Here is a 20,483-nt window from a genome sequence, read left to right on the forward strand (position 1 = left end):
TCACATCTCCAAGAGTGTAGATTTAAATAGTTCAGCGCTACTGATTTTACAGATGTTTCTAAGGCTACCAACCCACCTATGGACTTAAGTGGCTGTGAACGAAAACTCACTTTGTCTATGGAAGCCTTCAGGAAGTGGTCCAGCAGGTGGCGCGCTTCAGACAGAGAGCAGGAGCTGATCACCACTGAGGTGTCCACTGAGTCCAGCTCGTCCTGCAGGAAAACACCATCAGAGTCATAATTAGAGGCCTCCTGTCACTTCTTACAGTGGGAGAACAGCATTGCTGTGTGTGCATGTGTGTGTGTTCATACCTTGGTCTCTTCTATTTGTACAATGGTGGCCTGGCAGTCAGACAGGCTGTCGTTGATGTAGTCTATGTTGGCGTTCAGCACCTCAATCTCCTCATTAATTTCCTGGAGGAGGCGGTCCTCTGCTTCTGGTCCCTCCCCATCTGCCATGAGTACCTCCCTCTTATGTGAGAGTGATTCCTGCTGGACTGTCAGCTCCTCTCGCTTCTGACTCATCGAAAACACAAATGCCCACACAGCAAAAACAGTCAGAGCGATACTTTCTAAAACATCTGCAAATGTCAAGGATAAGGAAATAAAATACGGGGAGTGACTTCAACATTTGAAAACATTATTTACTTTAAGTGCAATACAAACTGAACATATTTTAATATATGCTCTAACATTTTACAGATTCATATAAAAGGACTGTTCTCCATCTAATTTTAACAGTCTGTCTTTGACAGAAGGAGGAAGAGCTTCACTCACTGTGGTTTCAGTTGTACAATACTGAGATGATGCGAGCCGAAAAGTCACTAACATGTAACCTAGTGCTGCTGCTGCTGCTGCTGCTGTCACGACAATGGACACGTATAATTTTGATTCCTCATGTTTGATTTTTAATCACTGCTAATATAGCTGCACATCTCAAAGTGTATATTGCTTTTGGCTAATTGTATCACAAAACACTTGTCCATGCCCTCTCAAGTTGGTTTAACTCTACAGACACTAAACCAGGTAAAATCCCAAAACAACGCCACCTTACACATCACTGATTTCCTGTGAAGGCCGAGCCTACCTTGATAAGGCGATCCATGTCAGCTTCTACATTTGCGATTGTCATTCTCTGCATGACAATGTCCATAATGCGATGTTCGAGTGCTTGCCACTTCTGACGCGCAGACTTGGAGATGCTGCCAGCTCTGTTCGCAGCTCCAACACCCAGACCTGCTGGCTTACGCTGCAACTTCTTCCTACTGCTGAGAGGAGATAAAGGGAGAGGAGAGGAACTTTTTAAGAACCTAAACAAAATAACAGCTCGTCACTAACTGTGTCTGTCTGATGTTTGGAGCTTGGTCAGTAGTGTACAGTTGCTTTTTAAAGTGTATGTCTTGAGGTTATACATTGACTGCATCAACCCATCTTACCCAATGACCCTGGTTCCATCCATGCTCCCTTCACTCTCTGCCATGTATCCGAACACATTGTTTTTGTTGTTCCACTGTCTCACCAGCCCGCTCACGGTCCTCCCAGTCTCGGGTTCAGAGCTGCTTGCAGTAGTGCTGGCCGATAACTCAGCTCCAGAGTCTGTAACTGGAGGAGTCTGGTTCCAGCGGGCCACACGCCCAGCCACGCGGTCTGACATGGGCTTGGTGAGGCGCCGCAGGGCGGTCACTTCCTGGGTCTTCCTGCGCAGCACCAGCTCCTGCTGCCGCTTCTGAGACTCCAGCGCTCGGATCTGGTACTGATAGCCAGCAGGGAGACAAACAGGTCTTTAATTTGTTATTCAGTCCTCGTTTACATTTTTTTTTAAAAACATTTTTTTTAGCCGAACATGACCGCTTTTTGAACAACAGGCTTACAAAGTGTTGATCATGAGAGGATTTTAAGATTTCAGACGAAACCCTAAATAAAAGGATTACGAATGAGGCCCACAGTGTGACGGTGTTACTGTTTCCATGCTCATTAATAAGCACTCTCCTCCAGGGAAAACAAATAAAGATGGAAATGAATACATTTAGGGTGTGTGCTAATCTTTAAAACATAAAAGTAATCCCAACAATCTGTGAGCAGAATGTACACGATGATACATAAATCAGGCTTTTAAAATGCCAGGCTGACAAACAGATGGAGCAATGCAAGCCATATACACCAACTCATCAGCATGAATCATTCTTTAAACACAGGAGTTAAATCAAAAATTGGACAATGTTGATAACAGCTATAACATAGACAAAACAGGCTTATATACAACACTGCTCATATGGTGTCACCTAGCTTCCAGTATCTCTATTTCTGTGTGTATTATCAGAGGGAGCTGAAGCACTGGAGCAAATATGTAACTGTGCTAAATGTTTCAGAAGAATGGAGCAGTGCTGAATATCTCTGTCCTAAAAAACACACACAGATGCAATCTGACCTCTTGTCGTCGCTGCTCCTTCTTGAGCTGAGCGATCTCACGGTTCCGCTTTGCCTCCACCATCCTCCTCCTCTGCTGCTCCTCCTTCATCTGCTTCATCAGTATCACCTGGAAACAGCAGCGAGGTCAGGCTTCTTAAACTGCACTAGTATTACTGCTGAAACAATCTTGTTTATCCATGCTCCCGCTCCTCCCCCCTCACTCTTCTTCTCCTCCTACCTTGGCTTTCTTCATCTCGTTGACCTCTGTCTGGAGTTTCTTCAGCTCCCGCTCGTACCTCCCCTGGTTTTTGAGGAGACGGGCATGCTCTTTCTGTGCCGCCTGTAGCTTCAGCAGGTCTCGGTTCATCTCCTTAAGACGTTTCTCGTAGTCCTGCTTGATCCGGTTGGCCGTCTCCTCTGTGTAGTTCTCCATGGACACTGTGTAGCCATGTAATAACGTTAACAACCTGTTGTCGGAATGCTTCACCTTTAATGACACTTTACTTTTCTACTGATCAGAAAGTACCCAACCATCAATATAAACTACACGTCCCATGATGCATGAACTCACTCAGATTCTGCAGTACACGGTCCCTCTCCAGCTGAGTGTCTCGGATCTTGTTCTGCAGCAGAATGAGCTTCTCCTCGTACTGCAGCTTCAGCATCAGCAGTCTCCGCTGGCTGTTCTCCAGCTCGTCTATCAGCTTCTGTTTAATCTCGATCTCGCAGGTCAGGTCAGCCAGGTCTGCCTGGAAGTTGGCTGCGGGTTGGAGGGGATAAGGTCAGACAGAGTGCAAAGAAGAGCTTAAAGAGGAGTTAATATAACTTTTTTAGGATGATGAAATAAATAGCAGGAAGTCAAAAACAAGCTGCCAGACTTAATTTATCGCCTTTTTTTTATTCCGACTGACATCAAACCTAAACCTTAGGCACTGGTTGATTCATGTGTTGCTTCTTTGTGCTTCTTTCAGAGACCGCCCATAAGACTGCAGATTCAAATTCAGCTCTACAATATAAAATATCTCCAGCTCTCTTCACTGTCAGTCATCTGGCAAACTGCATAATGTCCTTACTCTCTCTCTGTAAGGCTGTACTTACTTAGGTGCAGCAGTGCTTCGAGCTATATGCTAACATCAACATGCTAACATATTCCCCATCTTAGTTTAGCATGTTGTAGATACAAAGGTTTGCTAATTAGCTCTAAACACAAAGCACAGCTGAGGCTGATGGAAATGTGATTAGTTTTGCAAAGATTTGGTCATAAACGGTAAATACGTTGAAATTTAGACCCTTTGATGGCGGGGAGGGGAAGTCAGGGGATCTCAAAGGTCATTATGATACATCACTTAGAAATCATGTATATCAATCAATCAATCAATCAATCAATTTTATTTATATTATTAAAAAAAAGTATATCTGTGCAAGACTTTGTGCTAATTTGTCTGATAGATGTTTCAGACATTTCACTGGATAAATCAAAAATTTACCAGCTGGAAGGGCTGGAGTAAAAATAAAGGAATCACATAAGTCATTGGGATTCATCCTCTGGGCACGATGAATGTCTGGACAAAATTTCATGGCATTATATTCAATAGTTGCTGAGATAGTTACTGACCAACAGACAGACAGACAGACAGACAGACATTGCTATCTATAGAACTATGCAGCTAAAAACAGGGCACAAAAGGTTAAACTGGCCTGGTCATTTTGTAACAGCAGCTGTCAGAAACACACCTTTCTCATCAGAGTCTGAGTCTGAATCCACCAGGCTCTCATCACTGTCAAACCCATCCTCCTCCTCCCTGCCCTCCTCTTCATCCTCCCCCTCATCTTCATCACAGCCGCTTTCCTCCTGCAGTGGAGACATGATGTCCTACACACAGAAGCACACAGATACATCACACTTTGTTGTGTTTTTTTTTATTATTATTTTAAACACAAATCAATGCCAACATGTGTGCCTTACCTCGGTGTAATTGTCGTCTGAATCGATCTCTCCATTCTGTCCATTTTGTCTGTTTTCACCACTCTGCCCGTTCTCTCCATTCTCATGAGTGTGCAGCTTCACTCGTTTCTTCATACCTTTCTCCAGCTCGGGACTACAGCAGGAGAAAAGCCCGATTGTTGAGAAAACACATAAATAATATCACTTGTAAATATATTTTGTATCATCATATTCTTCTCCTGGACCATTTTCACCTGTGGTTAGTGGTCTATCCAATTCCACTGCAGCAGCATGAGTGTTTTCTGTCCATTACCAGTTATAACAAACACTCTCTTTCATGTAATTTAGATGTCACACACTCCTAACAACCACCATTAAGGCTTTGGGAGTGTTGCCAAGTGATGTACTCACGTCAAAATCAGACCTCTGAAGTCATTAGCAAAGTCCTCCTCAGCTCATCTACCCCCTTGTCTTGCCCTTTTAGCTCTTAACATTTTATTGCCAATTTTATTCGCCCCTTTGCTCCTTCATTTACAGCCACTCTGCTTATCACCCGTCCCATCTCTAAATTCCCGTCCACCTCCATCCCTATCCCATTAAACCTCAATTAGCCTGTTAGGCTGTGTACTCTCCTCTCTCATGACCCACTGGCCGACTGAATTAGACCCTTTTGCGTCCGAGCCAGCGTTACTACTCAGCACTGGCTGCATCCCAATTCTATTCAGAAACTGGCCGTCCCAAAGCACTAATCGACTTGTGATGTGGCTCTTAAGCTGGAGGGGAGAAGCAGTGAGGAGGGAGAAGTATATGGGCATGAACAGTAATGTACTCATCATGCTCACTTGGCTTTTAAAACATGCATAGGTTCACTAATAAGGGCTTAGAGGGACGCATGAGAAATTAAATTTACATCAAGTTCAGATGTTTGGATACACAAGGACAGGAAAGCTTCCTGGAACTCTGTGGACTCTTCTGGATAAAGGTTTTTCTAACTAGCACATAAATATGAAGTAACTTTTCAGATGTGTCCTCCTCTCCTCACCTCATTCTCCTCTGCCTCCTCTCCTTCTTCTTCAGCCTCTCGATGTCCATCTTGGCCCTGCGTAACACGTCCGTCATTTCAGCCTCCATGGACATAGGAGCAGGGGAGGAGCCAGGGGGGTGGCCGGGGGCGGGACTGAGAGTGGATTGAGGGAATGGGGAACGTGAAGAAAGTCGGGCCACCTGCCGTCGCAACGACTCGTTCATGGCCTCGCTCTCAAGAAGTTTGGTTCTGACAGACAAAGAGGAGAGGGTGAGAAAAAGTTATTAATTCATAATTTCTGCCTGCTTGGCTCTGAGAAGGGGGAAAACTGACACAAGCTAAATAAAGGCATGAATTCTGATTTATCAATCATTATGAAACTTTAAAGAAGGTATAACACATTCTTCTGTTCCCAAGGCAATAAAATGAGCCCTTGTTCAAATCAACACACCCAGGGGTTTTACCTCTAGAGCCTTGCTTGGTTTGGTGTGACCAGTAGCATACGGCAGCCCAGCTAACACAGCAAACTTCAGAAAAATATTGCTGTGCAGCTCTTTTCTTGTCTAATTTGTTGTCTCCTTTAATGCAAAAGTTATGTGGTCTTACTTTAAAGGTAGGATTCACTGATTTGGAAAATGCCACTAAACAGAAATAGATCCTATTTTGGGAAATACGCTCACTTGCTTTCTTATGGTGAGCTACATCAGACTGATATCGATCTTATGTCTGTCAGGTTAATATGGAGCTACAGGCAGGGGATAGTTAGCTTAGCTTAGCGTGTATAGCATTCAAACAAGCAGGGAGAAACAGCTAGCCTAGCTCTTACCAAAAGGTAACCAAATCTGCCATTTTTAGATGTCTGTTTTTGTACGAATTAAACAAGATTTAATGTAGTAATTACTGGGCTTTCGAGGTGCTGGTAAATGGACTTTTTACCTACACAAAGAGCCAAGCTAGCTGTTTCCCTTTGTTTCCAGACTTTGTGCTAAGCTTAGCAAACTGGTTACTGGCTCCACTGGCATATTGAAAGGCCCAGTGTTTTCGATTTAGGGTCATCTATTGGCAGAAATTGAATATAATATTCATATCTATGTTTTAATTAGTTTATAATGACCTGAAACTGAGAATCGTTGTGTTTTCGTTTCCTTAGAATGAGCTATTTATATCTACATACGAAGTGAATTCTCTGCCACAGAGTCCATTATGTTGTTTCTACAGTAGCCCAGAACAGACAAACCAAACACTGCCTGTAGATGGGGCCATTTGCGTTTATTGTGTCGGCCACCGTAGTTCACCTATGCACTTGGACAACAGGAAGTTTAACCTCTGTTATATCACTACTACAGATGCCACTAAATCCTACACACTAGATCTTTATAGGACAGAAATTAAGGTAGTATGGATCATCTAAGCTAACTCTCAGCAAAAAGTGTATTTCCCATAAAGTCAACTGTTCCTTAAAAGAAATGTCCAAAGTCAGGTCAGAATTTTTAAAATAGAACTTCAAGAGAATGAGATTTGCTAATGACATTCTTCAAAGTACAGAAGCCTTTATCACACACTAATTTAACCAGTTGTGTGGCTTTGTAACTGCAACCTTTGTTAGTTTTGTCTATCTTGGTTATTACTGTCTTTTGGAATTTTGTGGGTTTATTTATTTATTTCTCTCTTTTTGCAATCAGGACAATGTCTATCAGATTTTGCTCACATATATTAATTTATATGTTTATCATATTACTGATACTGTGTATTGTAGACCAAATTTTAAAAAAGTCTGTAAAGTAATTACTGTCCCATCAGTATCAGGTTTGATAATTTCAGTGGGGTTTCAGTGTAAGACTACAAGTGATGGCTGTAAATAAAGGTTTAGAGTTCTTACCGAAGTTCTTCAACCTCTCGGATGTAGTTCTGGATTAAAGCCCCAATCTCCTCGTTGCCCTCACCTTTAGGACAAAGGTAGAAGAAGGCTAAGGTAAAGTAAGATTTGAGACTCAAGAGAAATAGAGTTCATGTAGTATTTAAACATTTTAAACAGTTAAATATCTCCCACACGTACTTGACTTGGTCAGCAGAGTGCTGACCTCATTGGCCAGCAGATGAGTCACGCGTGTATTGAGGTGGTCAATGGTCTCCTGCATGGCCTTCACCCTGAGGCGCAGTGTGTCGTTTTCTCTCTGCAGCATGGCATTCTCCTGATACAGGTCGCTGTAGCCTTCTGAACCATCCTCATCGGCCACACGCTTCCCCTGCACGGAGACGCAAACAGTGAATAACAATAACCCTCAGTACTGTAAAACCACACTCTTGTATACACTTGATGCTGCAGTCCAGCCAAACACAATGCCATTGTTTAAGTGAGTTGGTCTGCCCGTGGCTCTTCAAGCAGCTATTGTTGTATTCTGAATGCTTAACGCAGAAAAAATCCTGTTGTTAAACTTGGAAACAGAGAGTCACTATTTAATCCAGCCACAGCCCGCAGACATCATTACCTCCACCAATCCAACACTCCATTACTTCCAGACTCCAGTCACATCACATCCCTTATTACCACATCGAGGTCAGCTCGCAGTCCCTCGCCATAGTCATGCATTCAGTCTCCCTCTAGTAACTGTAGTAACCCCCTTAATCGCATAATAGACTGACAACCCTGCTAAATGATTGCTCGCTTCTTGTTGCCCCAGAGGTCAAAGCCGATGAAAAAGTGGAGACTCCTTACAGACTTTCTTTGAATTTTCTGCCTATTTCTTGTCACACTTTCTTGTATCATCCTTCACTCTCCAGTCTTCTTAATGTATAATGGTTAATATTAGGTAAACCATGTTACACAGTGCACATTCAGCTACAGAATCAATTTGTCTCTGCATTACTTTGGGAAATGCTGTCGTTGCACCGATTAATCTTCTCTATACATGCACTATAGTAAAGATATAAATGGATGTGTGTCTGCCAGTAAGGATCTTTAATTTGATATAGTAATTCGCTGCTGCTGCAGACATGGCCTGTGCTTTTCTAACTCGCCCTCCAGGACCATCTTCTCTTACTCCTATTAGTGTTGTCTTTTTTCTTCTTCTGCTCAGTTACTGTTCTCAATTTCATCCATCATGTCAGAACTCTCCTACCGCCTCATTGCATCACTTACACTGACAGCCATGTGTTGTCTCTCTTCTTCAACGTGCCACTTTTCATTACTCATCTCTTCCCCCCTGTCATTCAGCCCCTTTTATCTTTTTCTCTGAGCACCTCCTCATCTTTATCTTTTTAAAACTTTTTTTCATTTCTCTCCCCCGCAATGTCCCATCCATCTCTCACCGCCTTGTACTCCATCAGTTCCAGCTGAAGTCGGGCTATCTCGGCACGCAGGGCGCTGATCTGCTGGCTGGTCTTGTCTTGGTTCACCACCACCTTGTTCTTGATGTTTCGGGCACGGTTGGCGTACTTCAGTGTGTTCAGTGTCTCCATGAAGTCCCGGTCTGATGGACTGACGCAGGCGATCATCACTGTGCGACTGGAAAGGAGGGAAACATAAAGGTTGTTTAAAACTGTGCATACACTACAACAATGTTGAGGGTGTCTTGTTAGCATGGACATAACAGAAGCTCTTTTGATAATCAGGCATTAACAACTTAACAGTGTGTCTGGTGTGTTTGTGGGCTTAAAACTCTGTATCTTCGGTCAATAAACTAAACCAAATGTTTATTTTCATTATCTATTCATCTGCTGATTATATTCTTGGTAAATCATTTTGTTTATAACAATTTTCCTTTTTTAATCGCATATGGCAAAGAAAAGCATCATGTCGTCATTTTATAGAATCTGGAACCATAACATTTTTGGCATTTTGCTATAAAAAAAATTGCATTAATGTTATCGACTATCAAAATAGAGGATGATAAATTTTCTTGCAACCCTCTTTGATTAACTGACGAATGTTTCATCTCCACAGAACGCCAAGGCCTTGATCAATTATGACTTTCCCTTTATGCAACAAGCTTCTCAATCTTCCACAATGTTAAGATTTTTCAAGAATTAAATGCTTTTCCTACAATATAAATATAATATCATTTTTCTGTACGTACCTGTGTGTGTGCACACTTGTGCATGCTGCACAGTGAGGACCAAAAACTGTATTTTAGCAACAGAGTGAGGACATTTTTGCAAAGTGAGGACATTTTGACTGGTCCTCACTTTTTTCAAAGGCCTGTTTCAGGGTTAAGACTTTTAGGGTTCAGGTTAGAAGTAGGGTTTATGTTAGGGTTAGGCATTTAGTCGTGATGGTTAAGGGTAGGATAAGGGGCTATGGAATGCACTAAATCAATAAGGATCCTCACAAAGACAGAAGTACAAGAATGTGTGTGTGTGTGTGCGCTCGCGTGTGTGTGTGCGTGCGTGTGTGCGTGTACCTGTTGCCTCCCAGTGAGTCCTGTAGCAGACGAGTGAGCTTAGAGTCTCTGTAAGGGACGTGCCCTCCCTTCTTAGTCTGGTCTCCTAAAGCACTGATCACATTCCCCAGTGCCAGCTACAACACACACACACAGACATTCAGAAAATGATCACAAACTAGTTTTCAAGTACTGTTAACATGCTGCCATTTAAGAAAGCAGAAGAGAAGTATGCAACAGCATTTAAAAACATCCAGGTACAGACGGCAGAGGAAGAACTGATTTATGCTTTGTCACCTTCCATATTTTCTTTCATACCACACACACACACACACACACACACACGCACACACACACACACACACACACACACACACACTTCGTGTTCGTGTCTGTCTCACCAGTCCACAGTTAATCGAGATTCCCTCCCGCGCTCTCTCCCCTGTAGCTCCTGTGCGTTTCAGCCTCTCAGAGCCGGCCAGGTCCACAAAGTGGAACTTGGCCATCAGCGTCTCGAACTCCGGCTGAGCGATGGGGCTGGAGTCCACGCCGTTCACCTCCCCGTTCTCTCCTCCTCCTCCTCCACCATTCTGCTAGTGTAGGTGGACAAAAAAAAATTGGAAATGAGTTCGTGAGCTGCAGCTTCTTACTCGGAAATAGCAATTATTTCATCACATTTGCTGCTATTATGACTAATACGATATTTATTTATTTATTTCTCAGTTTTCCCTGCACCATCTAAACCCCAAATCTCACCATTTGAGCCTGCTGGCACACTCTCATCTGACAGAGGTGGATGGTGAAGATGGCGTGCGAGCGGGAGCTTGTGGCGTTCATCTGGGTGCTGGCTGTGGTGCGGGACAGAGCACCGAGCTTCAGGCACTGCAGCAGCTGCAGCACACACAAAATGTGGAGGACATTTGGTTATGACTTTTCAGTTTGAACTGAAGAGAAAACTTTATCCAAAAAAGATGTAGAGTCAGAAACAAAAACAAAGGATAACCATGGGGGTTTTTTGGTTCACCACCTGAGATGTTTTCTGAAAACACCCATGTCAGCATATTTTATGTAGACGGGAAACTCAAACTGCAATTCTCTTTTATTTTTGTCCTCTCTGCTGATGTGTCCTCTCCTGCTTTTTACCCCTAACCTGACTCCTTGTCTCTTTCCACACTCCATCGCCTCCACACTTCTCCTCCCTGCCCCTGTTTTGACATTTTCTCTCTTCCACAGGAGTGCCCATCTGTCTCTGCTTTCCTCTCAGCTGTCTGAATTTTCTGCAGTTTAATGCATGCATGACCTCTCCCAAATTTAGCTTTTCTTCTCCTTCCTCTCTGCTTCCATTCATCAGTCTGCTCACATCTTTCTCACTGCTCATCTATGTGAGAAGAAGCTGAATAAAACCGTAGGTGTCCCAGCCAGCATTTACTGTAGCCCTCCCCCTAAATCACCACCTGTTAACCTCTGGCTCGTCACATCTCCACTAGCAGACATTTCTCCTGCCCTCTTGACCCCAATCACATCCTCCTTCTTCCACACTGCCACTGCTGATCTCTTTCCTTTCTAAGCAACCATCACTTACTCCTGATGTCTGGCAACTTCTCAAGAAAGCTACCCTAAAACAGACTGGTACTGTTCACACAAAACAGCCTCATGTTTAACCAGTCTGACTTAAAGGCAGCACATCAGTGCCAGGCCTCCCTTATTATGCTCGACCTGTTTCCTGTTTTTAAAGACTGACCACCACATGGTTCTTGTCAGATTTTTGGGGGTGCTGGGGATCTGTGGCAGCTCCCACATTCTGCCTCAACCAGTCAGCATTCATTCATGGTTTCACAGTTAACCCCTTGCAATGCAACTGGACTCTATGGTTACAGAAAACTTCAAAACATCATTTATGATGGGAATTTTGAAGTCTCCAGCTTTCTTATTTTTTGAGCAAGTGATCTGAACTTACTTAACTGAAGGTATTTAAAATTACTAGACTGAATCTTAATGAGTGCGTTATTAAATGTGCTTTTGTAAACAATAAAAGCAAAAGTAAGCTCTGAAAAAATGATACTGTGTTAGAATAAGTATCAAATATGCTACAGATCGAGCCATAGCAGTGCAGGATGTTAAACTGAACAAAAATCTGACATTTTTTTAATTGCTTTCTAAACTTTTATGACCCTTGGACCAAGAAAAGTCAGCAGAGGAGTAACTGCTTTAGAATATATAGTGTACCAAAATACTACATATTGAGAAAGACAATGAAAATGTCAGGATGATGACTGCAGATGACGCACATATGATAAAAACACACCCACCTCCTCCTCTGACTGCACCAGTCTAGAGGTGACTCCAGTGGTGTAGATGCTGCCGCTGCTGTCCTCATGAATCTTAATGTTGGACTTCCTGCTGCGACTCTCTGGATCTCTGGCTCCGTCGAACAAGTCAAGGATCTCTTCATTGTACAACTGCAATAAACAGAAGCCACAAACACATTTGCATTAAACAATTTATACATACCCAATACTATGGCAATACCCTGATCATAATGTAACCATTAATGTAATGATCTAATAAGCAGATTTACATATTCTGCTCATATTCAACATTTCTCACAGCTGTCTGTCTTATTTTCACACACAGGTCAAAAGAACGACCTCTCAGAAACCAATGAGGGCAAGGACCACAGAGGTCAGCTGAAAGCTCAGCTGTTCCCACCTACTGCCAAACACACACACACACACACACACACACAGACATCTGTTTAGCATCAACAAAGATAACCTTTTGACCTGAGAATGTACAAAACACACAACAGTGAGCAGGACAGACAGAAAAAGAAAGAAATAAGACAAAGCTCAAAAGAAATATCATTTTGTAAAGCTTATTAAAGTAATCAGATAATACACACCCCCCCACACACACACATATACATACAGTCGTCTGCCCCCAGAGACAACCTAAACATTTGCCTGCCAGCAACCTCTGGAGGGAATAATTACTTGTCATATTATCTCATTGCTCCTACACAAGCATCCCTGCCTCCCTCTTATCCCTCACTCTTATCCCTCCTCTGCCCCACAGTGATGAGGAATAATGTCCGAGGTAATGGCCAACATTAATCAGGACCAACAAAGCACAAGCAGGCATTCCTGCCCATCTGTCATTGGGTTGTCACTTCCTGTTTGTGGAAAAGGGGGCTGATCCTCTAGTCTCCCTGTTTTGTCCCATCTGGTTAGCGCTAATATGAACCAACACCCATCCCAGCGCACACACACCTACACACACGCATATTTGCGAGAAAGACTATCAATACTGAACTGTTAGAATATGAGATATGCTCTACATCCAGTCATGTCTATGTGTGTACGTCACCCACCTCAAGGAACTGGGCGCTGACTTTGAACTCAGGTGGCTGGCCGCCGGTCTCCTGGGCACGCACCCTCCTGTTCTTGATTCCCTCAAACAGCTGGTGAACGGCCCGTGGGATGATGCCCTGCTCCTTCTGGCCCAGGCTCATATCAAAGCCCGTCCCCATGGTGTAGGTCTTCCCCGACCCCGTCTGAAACACATCACATCAAACATAATGAGATGTCATTTCCCGTGTTCTCCAAACATCATACATCCTACATCTATGCACAGAAATATGTTTTTACATATGTGTAGAGGAAGTTAATTAAACTAAACTTTTCCTATCCTATAAATTAATCATCAAACACCCATGAATATTAAAACCCCAGCCCCAATGTCATACCTGACCATAAGCGAACACTGTGGCGTTGTAGCCCTCGAAGCAGCCCTCGATGAGCTTATACACGCAGGTCTGGTAGATGTGCTGCTGCTCTGATTCGATGTCAAACACAAAGTCATAGGTGAAGGCTTTGTCTTTACCCAGGAGGACTTGTGGTTCTCCAGGTGTGACCAGCGTGCACACATGGCAGCCCTCTATCTTCTCCTTGGCCATCTGAGGACGAATCCTGGGAGGAAAAGAGAAGAAAAGGTGAAAGACAGACAGTGAATGGATGAGAAGACATCATCATAAATCAAACATGTAAAACGGGTGTCATGAATTGTGTGATTCAGCTTGAAATGTTTTTATGTATTTTTTGCTCAGTGCAGATCATGCATGACATTCTGATTCACGCACTAGTCACACTCTGCTTTGACCTCATGGTCATTTCTAGTGTAAACTTTTCAAGCGGGATACTGGAAAACATCCAAATCTAAAGCATTAAAATAATTATCTTGTAAAAAACTAGAAAAGCACTCAGAGGGTGCAAACCTTCACTAAGGCCAAATGCTTGATCTCACAATGTTGTATCCACCCCGTGATTTGGATCTGTTTCAAAATGTGATGTGTTCTTCCCCGGCCCATGCTCCACCCTTGTACCAAATTTCATGAAAATCGGGCCGTAGTTTTTCCATAATCCGGCTGACAAACAAACCAACAAACAATCCGAACTGAAAACATAACCTCTTTGGCAGAGAAAAAAATATGACCTTAAAAACACCTTATGCTTTAATATAGTAGACATTTAATAGAAGAGTGCACTAGCAAGATAAATCCAAACTCATTTGTATTCACCATGAAACTTGGTTTCCACTGAAATCCACTGTGACTGTTGTGAATCCACATGTTGTGAGTGTGTTTGACACTTCTCAGAGAAATATTCCTTTTACCTAGGTTATCACTGTTCATGCAATACCTGGGTCTGCAAACATCACCGCTAACCCACAGAATTACACCAGAGCCAAAGTTTTAGACCTTCAGTTTATTAAAAGTGTACAGCACCAATTTAGCATTATGCTTCTACAACAATGTCAGACTCCTTGGAATCAGAGGTATAGTATTTTATACTGCATACATTGTCAAAATCTGGTGCCTACACTACCCACAATGCAATATTTCACTTAACTGTACAGATTTAGGTGTGCAGCAGGTAGCTAGCTTTAGGCTTTAGGCCACAGACTACAAAGGTCACTTCTTTTTAACGCTACCCCCCCGGATAGTGTTCAGGCCCAACTGACTCAAGTGACATCACTTGAGGAAATGTATTCAACTTTGTCAGCTCCATCTGAAGCTACAAAATGCTTTATATGTGTTTTAACATACATGTTGTGGTTTTTATCACATTTTATTTATGTTTTTCCACATGCAGTCATACTCCAACAGACTCTGTGAAATAGTTTGAGTTCCCCTTTAAGAGTGGTCTGTTTGAGCTGACAGTTGAGCCAAAGTGGTGTAAGTTTATGACTTATCGCTTTGTTCCCTTATAAAAGTGTTTCCGCAATTGAGAAGAAGAGAATGTATATGGTTGAGGAGGCTTAAACATCTACATACTACTGTTATAGAAACCATTATCATCCAAAACAATTACTACAGACCCGTAGACCCCAGGTAGAGTAGCTGTTGCCTTGGTAACAACTGATGGGGATCTGAATAAATAATACAACAATAAACAGAAACCCATGTCCACCCTTTTAAATCAAGGCCAGACAGTGTCAGACATGTGGCAACCGTTGGTCCGGAGCCGGCTCACAAAGCCCAGTCGTATAACATGTGTCCACCCGTTCACACCTTGCTCAAACAGAGTTTCATCCAAATGAGCCATCACTTTGATTGACTGGCGGATGAAAGTGGAGCTAAATGTGTGTGTTAGATACGTAAAGGACAAACGAGACATTCACACAACTTTATAGAGTGGAACTAAACAGAAATCTGTAACAGAAGAACAACCCCGAGGACAAAGCTCATACATAAACAACAGCACTTTGTTTGTGCTGTTGATTTAGAAAGTCTGAGAATGTGTAGGAAATGAGTAACGAGGCATAAAAAAAGGACATTTCTGAGAGAAACTAGCACACATAAGGCCACTGGTGACGATGTGGCAGACTTTGGCTGATAAGTCATCGCTGGCTGTTAATCCTGCTGCTCAGGACTCTGAGTTCTGCTGGGCTTTCCATCCTGACAGGTAGTTCATTGCAGTTAATTGCTTTCACCTGACATCCCAGTTGTAAAATAATCCCTGATTAGATGAGTGCAACGGAAAGCAGCCTGAACATTTTTGAACTCGGTGACAGAATGAGGGCCAAGTATTTAAATTTAGGATCATTTTAACATGTTTGCCAGCAGAACGGCAGAACGCCTCGGAGGCAGGGTGGCTGATAAGAGGAGATGTAGCTGTTAAAGAGGTGACACTTTTTACTTGCTCGTGCTGCAGGGCCGATTACTTACAAGAAAACACTGCAGAGAAAACTGAGGGTGTATGCAATGTATATAAAACAGAAGATCTGTCACACGGCACCACAGTTAATCTTAGGCTTTCAGAGGCACAGTGTGGACACAGTGGGGAGGTAATCACTTTAAGCTGTGGAAAAAGCCGTGAGCCAGCAGTATCGGAGCACTGGGTCCACCTCTACACATGCTAACCCCCCTAGTTCAATCTTCAGGGGATGCAAATCAACTCCCCCGCACAGTGAGACTGCACCACAGACTCCCTATGGGATGCTCCAACAAAGACACACACATATGCTGTATACTGTAGAGTCGAGTCATAAAAAGGCAAGAGAAATCCCCAACCATGTGCAGCTGCTGTCATGATAGTGGACACATCACAAAGACACACACAGTGACTCTAGAAACAAATACTGTAAACACACACAGTGCAAAAACAACCTACTGTACTATCTTCACTTCACACATGGTTTCTCTCAAGCATGCATGAAGAACCACACCCACCGCTAACACACACACACAACAATCCTTTCACCACACGTCGTTATAGTGCTGCGGAAACACACACACAGAGCTGACAACAGCATTTTTTGGCCCTCGTTCAGGCCTTGAGGCGTCATTAAAGGGGGTCTTCCAGGAAGAAATTAAACACATTAGAATAGTCCAATTCAGCAGCAGCATACTAACCCGAACCACCTAATAAAACAGTGTGACACAGAAAGCAGCTTGCAGACAGATGAGTCCTTTTCATTGGTGGAGGTGACCTTGACACGGAGGTTAATGTATCTAAAACCACAGATCCCACATGAGTGCTGTTTAAGCCAATTATTAACATAAAGTGGATATAGCAGGAGGAGTGCATTGGCTCTATACAATGGACTTATCAGAAGACGAACAGTGTGTGTGTGTGTGTGTGTGTGTGTGTGTGTCTGAGTCTGTGTGAGAGAGAGCTGCAGCTGTATCGTAAAAGGGTTGGAGGTCATTCTTCTCTCCTTTTCTCTCTGTTTACACTCAATGCTGTCAGTCTTTTGTCTGCAATATTTATAGGTCAGAAGTGTTAGGTGAAACACTTGACAGCTGACATTTAAAAGAAAGAGCAAAAGAAAGAGTGAAAGAAAGAAAGAAAGAAAGAAAGAGGGAAAAACAGAAACAAAGACATAAAGAAAGAACCTGAGTATCACATCTATATACGCAGAATGTCCACGAGGCACCACGTACTGCTATCATCAGTCCTTTCCCCATTAGGATAATTAACTTTTCATCATCACTTACAGTAACAAAAACGACATCTCAGCAATACTACCACTGACTTTGGATTTGGCTTGTTTCCTGCAGACAATAAGTGCATTTCTGTTTCTACTTCCCCTCATCTCACATTGACCACTGGCTGACTGATTGGGGAGCCACAGCAGGATTTGTCTCTGCTGTCAAATCTCTGACACAGTACAGACACTTAAGTCCCTGCCAATTTATAATGTCTATGTCAGGCCAACATAGTGATTCGATTTTACATTTTTTAAGCATTCCAGATATGGAAGTACTAGGTAATTTTTGTGGGGTTGAGTTTAGCTGAGACCAGAACACGTAAAAAGCTCAGTCCATAGGGACTTACTGTAGGTTGGGAATTGGAGGGTCATTGGCTCAAGTCCCCGTCTGGACCAAATATGGTGTGTGGACTGGTAGCTGGAGAGGTGCCAGTTCACCTCCTGGACACTGCAGATGTGCTTCAGCAAAGCACCAAAACAATAGAGTATATCCTATAGAGAGTATATCCTCTTCTTCATGCTAGCCTTGTCATCTTAGTGGCAGGGCTCTATGGATGGCAGTGTCTGTTGACTGATTGGTCCAAACTGAAATCTATCGACAATTACTGGATATCCATGACATTTCTGTACAGACATTCATTCATGGTCCTCAGGGGATGACACCTACAGACTTTGGTGTATCCCCCTCTTTTCCCCTGTCAGTATCATCAGGTAAGAATTTTACTTCCAAATACGTGCAGACCTAATTAACTGTAGTCTGTGTTTAGTTCCCATTAGCAAATGCTAGCATGCTAACACGCTAAACTAAGATGGTGAACATGGTTAACAAAAAATCTTTAACCTCCAGGCTACATTGATAATTTGTTCTCTTGTATATTTAGAATTTGTAGAAACACAAACGTACATGTAGTGTAAATGTGTGGTGTTGTCAGCAGGCATTTGGCCAATGTGCCATATTTAAATTTGTCTAATAGATCCAACACCCCTGATCCATATGAAGATATATTCCTAGTGCTAATTAGCTGTTGCACAAGCAAAATGATCATGCAATTTTGATCTTTCTTTTTATCCTATAAAAAAATGCAAAACATTGTTCCAGCTTCTTAGATGTGATGATTTTAAGACTGAAGGTCAGACAAAACAAAAAATGTAAAGACATCGGCTGGAGCTCTGGGAAATTGTGACAGATATTTTTCACTATTTACTCATTCTATACATTAAATGATTAATTGATCCAAAACATTAGAGAAAGACCACATAATGATGAAAATATGCACTGGCAGATGGCCTAAATATTCCGTGATAAAAAAATATGTGTCTAGATTTAGCACTCTACACGCTTCTTCTGAGTGTCTTCTACATTATCACAGAGGAGTAAAACATTCCCAAGACATGTACAGCTGAATTCAGGAACATCTTGACAAGCTCTGCATCAAACGAGAATAGAAAAACACACACACACACACAACAAAGAGACACAGAAACAACAATGACAGCCTGTCAGTGATCCACAGGAAGAAGAAATGGAACAGCTATAAATAATCAATTCTCTCACACACACACACAAACACACACACACACACAGCTCAGCTGGATGAACATTTAAGCCAGCTGCGCCAACAAAAGATGGGATCCATAACATTGATCGGAACAGCAAACACTTCACACACACACACACACACACACACACACACACACCATACACACAGAGATCCAGACCACACACCCACTGAAGAACATTTGGCAGCTAAAAATAGCCCACAACACCGTGATTAAATGTCTGTATGAGGCAGAGGCGAAGAGTGAAACACATAGAAGCAGATTGTGGATCCCTGATGCGGCAAATTAAGGCGTCTATCTCTCCTCATCTTTGCACACTAATAGGAAAATGGTTTAAATACCCTGGAGACTAAACACAAACCCTGAATGAAACAATACACACACACACACACACACACACACACACACACACAAACACACCTTTTTTGGTACTTGTGTTCTTTATATACAGATGAATGTATAGATACAATACTCATTACCCCAGTCTATTGTCAGGACCCTAAACCTAGTTCTGTCAGACACACACACACGCACACACACACACACACAAGTCATAAACTCATTATCCACAAGCTTGAAGGGAATTCACTTATTACAATAATTATCAAACCCAATAGTGCTAATAAGGCTTTATAAAAAAACACAAACATAAACAAACACGCAAACACACACGTACACACACAGAGTAATTGCCATGTCAAACCCTGATAGCTGCAAAAGTCATTAATGCGTGACTTGAGAGTGAAGTAATCTGCAACATGAGGGAAGCGGCGACCTCTCTGAATACTAAACACTGTCCTCAAGACCTTCCTGACATTTACAGCATCCCTCATCAAATTGTAAAAGACTTAAGATTTCTTTTAAATTTCATCGAGCAAGGAAACAAGCAGATTCAGAATGAGGCTGAATGGGGGAAATCATCACACAAACAAAAAAAAAGAACTTGTGCCATGAAATCCGACCCGCCAGCGTGTAATACATCAGGCAGCAAAGCACTACAAAACATGAATGAGTACGAATGGATTTAAATAAGACAGGTGTATTTGTAGTAAAGTTTTTTTTGGAAGTGCTGTTTCCTGTCTCCTTAATGTGGAAACAGCAGGGTATCCTACTGCCATTGTGAGGCTCCATCATTCCCACATCTAGCTCACATCACAAAACATACTGTGAGGCTCATGGAGACGCTGCTGCCTCTGAACCAGACCGGTCTCACTGAGCAGAATGAGGCGCAAGTACCCCCATGACAGGAGTGCCACATTTTATGTACAGATGGGGTTAAGATGGTGTCACTTTGTGTTGCAAGCACAAGTAGAGGTGGCTCATGAGGTAAAAATTGAGGAAGAAAAGAGCAGCGGAGGATCAGCAACATGTGATGCCAGATGTGTGGCTTGTGTGTAGGGCTGAAACATAGACTATGCAATAATGATGTGCGACATGAAAACGTCCCAAAAGTGAAGCCAAAACATCCCAGTTCCCCTTAGATGGGACAAACTAAAAACCCAAAGTACACGTCAAATAATTTTTCCCAAAGATAGGTTCTGTCATTTTAAGGTAGTTCTTACCATGCTTATGTGTGTTCAAGTGTAAGATTTTCTGATAGGTTTAGTTTTAATTAGTTATTTGATGGTATAAAAAGGGGGCCTGACGTCACGATTGACAGCTGTGTGTGCCAATCA

The 20,483-nt window shown here is 42.6% G+C and overlaps 1 protein-coding gene across 7 annotated transcripts in view; it reads right to left on the reverse strand.

The window, feature by feature from the left end:
* Nucleotides 1-20,483, reverse strand: part of kif21b (kinesin family member 21B) — a 70,944-nt gene that overhangs the window by 27,968 nt on the left and 22,493 nt on the right. For 4 of the 7 annotated variants that reach the window (XM_078166366.1, XM_078166352.1, XM_078166369.1 and 1 more), the window contains exons 2-20: nt 13,502-13,724; nt 13,127-13,309; nt 12,066-12,215; nt 10,513-10,647; nt 10,158-10,349; nt 9,778-9,893; nt 8,687-8,882; nt 7,434-7,623; nt 7,257-7,320; nt 5,396-5,626; nt 4,375-4,507; nt 4,143-4,281; nt 2,980-3,168; nt 2,647-2,846; nt 2,428-2,535; nt 1,436-1,752; nt 1,087-1,267; nt 312-515; nt 111-212 (exon numbers count right to left, since the gene is read on the reverse strand). In XM_078166366.1, the coding sequence (XP_078022492.1) occupies nt 111-212; nt 312-515; nt 1,087-1,267; nt 1,436-1,752; nt 2,428-2,535; nt 2,647-2,846; nt 2,980-3,168; nt 4,143-4,281; nt 4,375-4,507; nt 5,396-5,626; nt 7,257-7,320; nt 7,434-7,623; nt 8,687-8,882; nt 9,778-9,893; nt 10,158-10,349; nt 10,513-10,647; nt 12,066-12,215; nt 13,127-13,309; nt 13,502-13,724 (3,253 nt within the window). The remainder of the gene's footprint in view (nt 1-110; nt 213-311; nt 516-1,086; nt 1,268-1,435; nt 1,753-2,427; nt 2,536-2,646; nt 2,847-2,979; nt 3,169-4,142; nt 4,282-4,374; nt 4,508-5,395; nt 5,627-7,256; nt 7,321-7,433; nt 7,624-8,686; nt 8,883-9,777; nt 9,894-10,157; nt 10,350-10,512; nt 10,648-12,065; nt 12,216-13,126; nt 13,310-13,501; nt 13,725-20,483) is intronic. The other 3 variants (XM_078166364.1, XM_078166359.1, XM_078166358.1) reach the window with 3 other exon arrangements.

Source organism: Epinephelus lanceolatus, chromosome 1 (assembly GCF_041903045.1).
Source record: "Epinephelus lanceolatus isolate andai-2023 chromosome 1, ASM4190304v1, whole genome shotgun sequence".
Taxonomy (NCBI): domain Eukaryota; kingdom Metazoa; phylum Chordata; class Actinopteri; order Perciformes; family Serranidae; genus Epinephelus; species Epinephelus lanceolatus.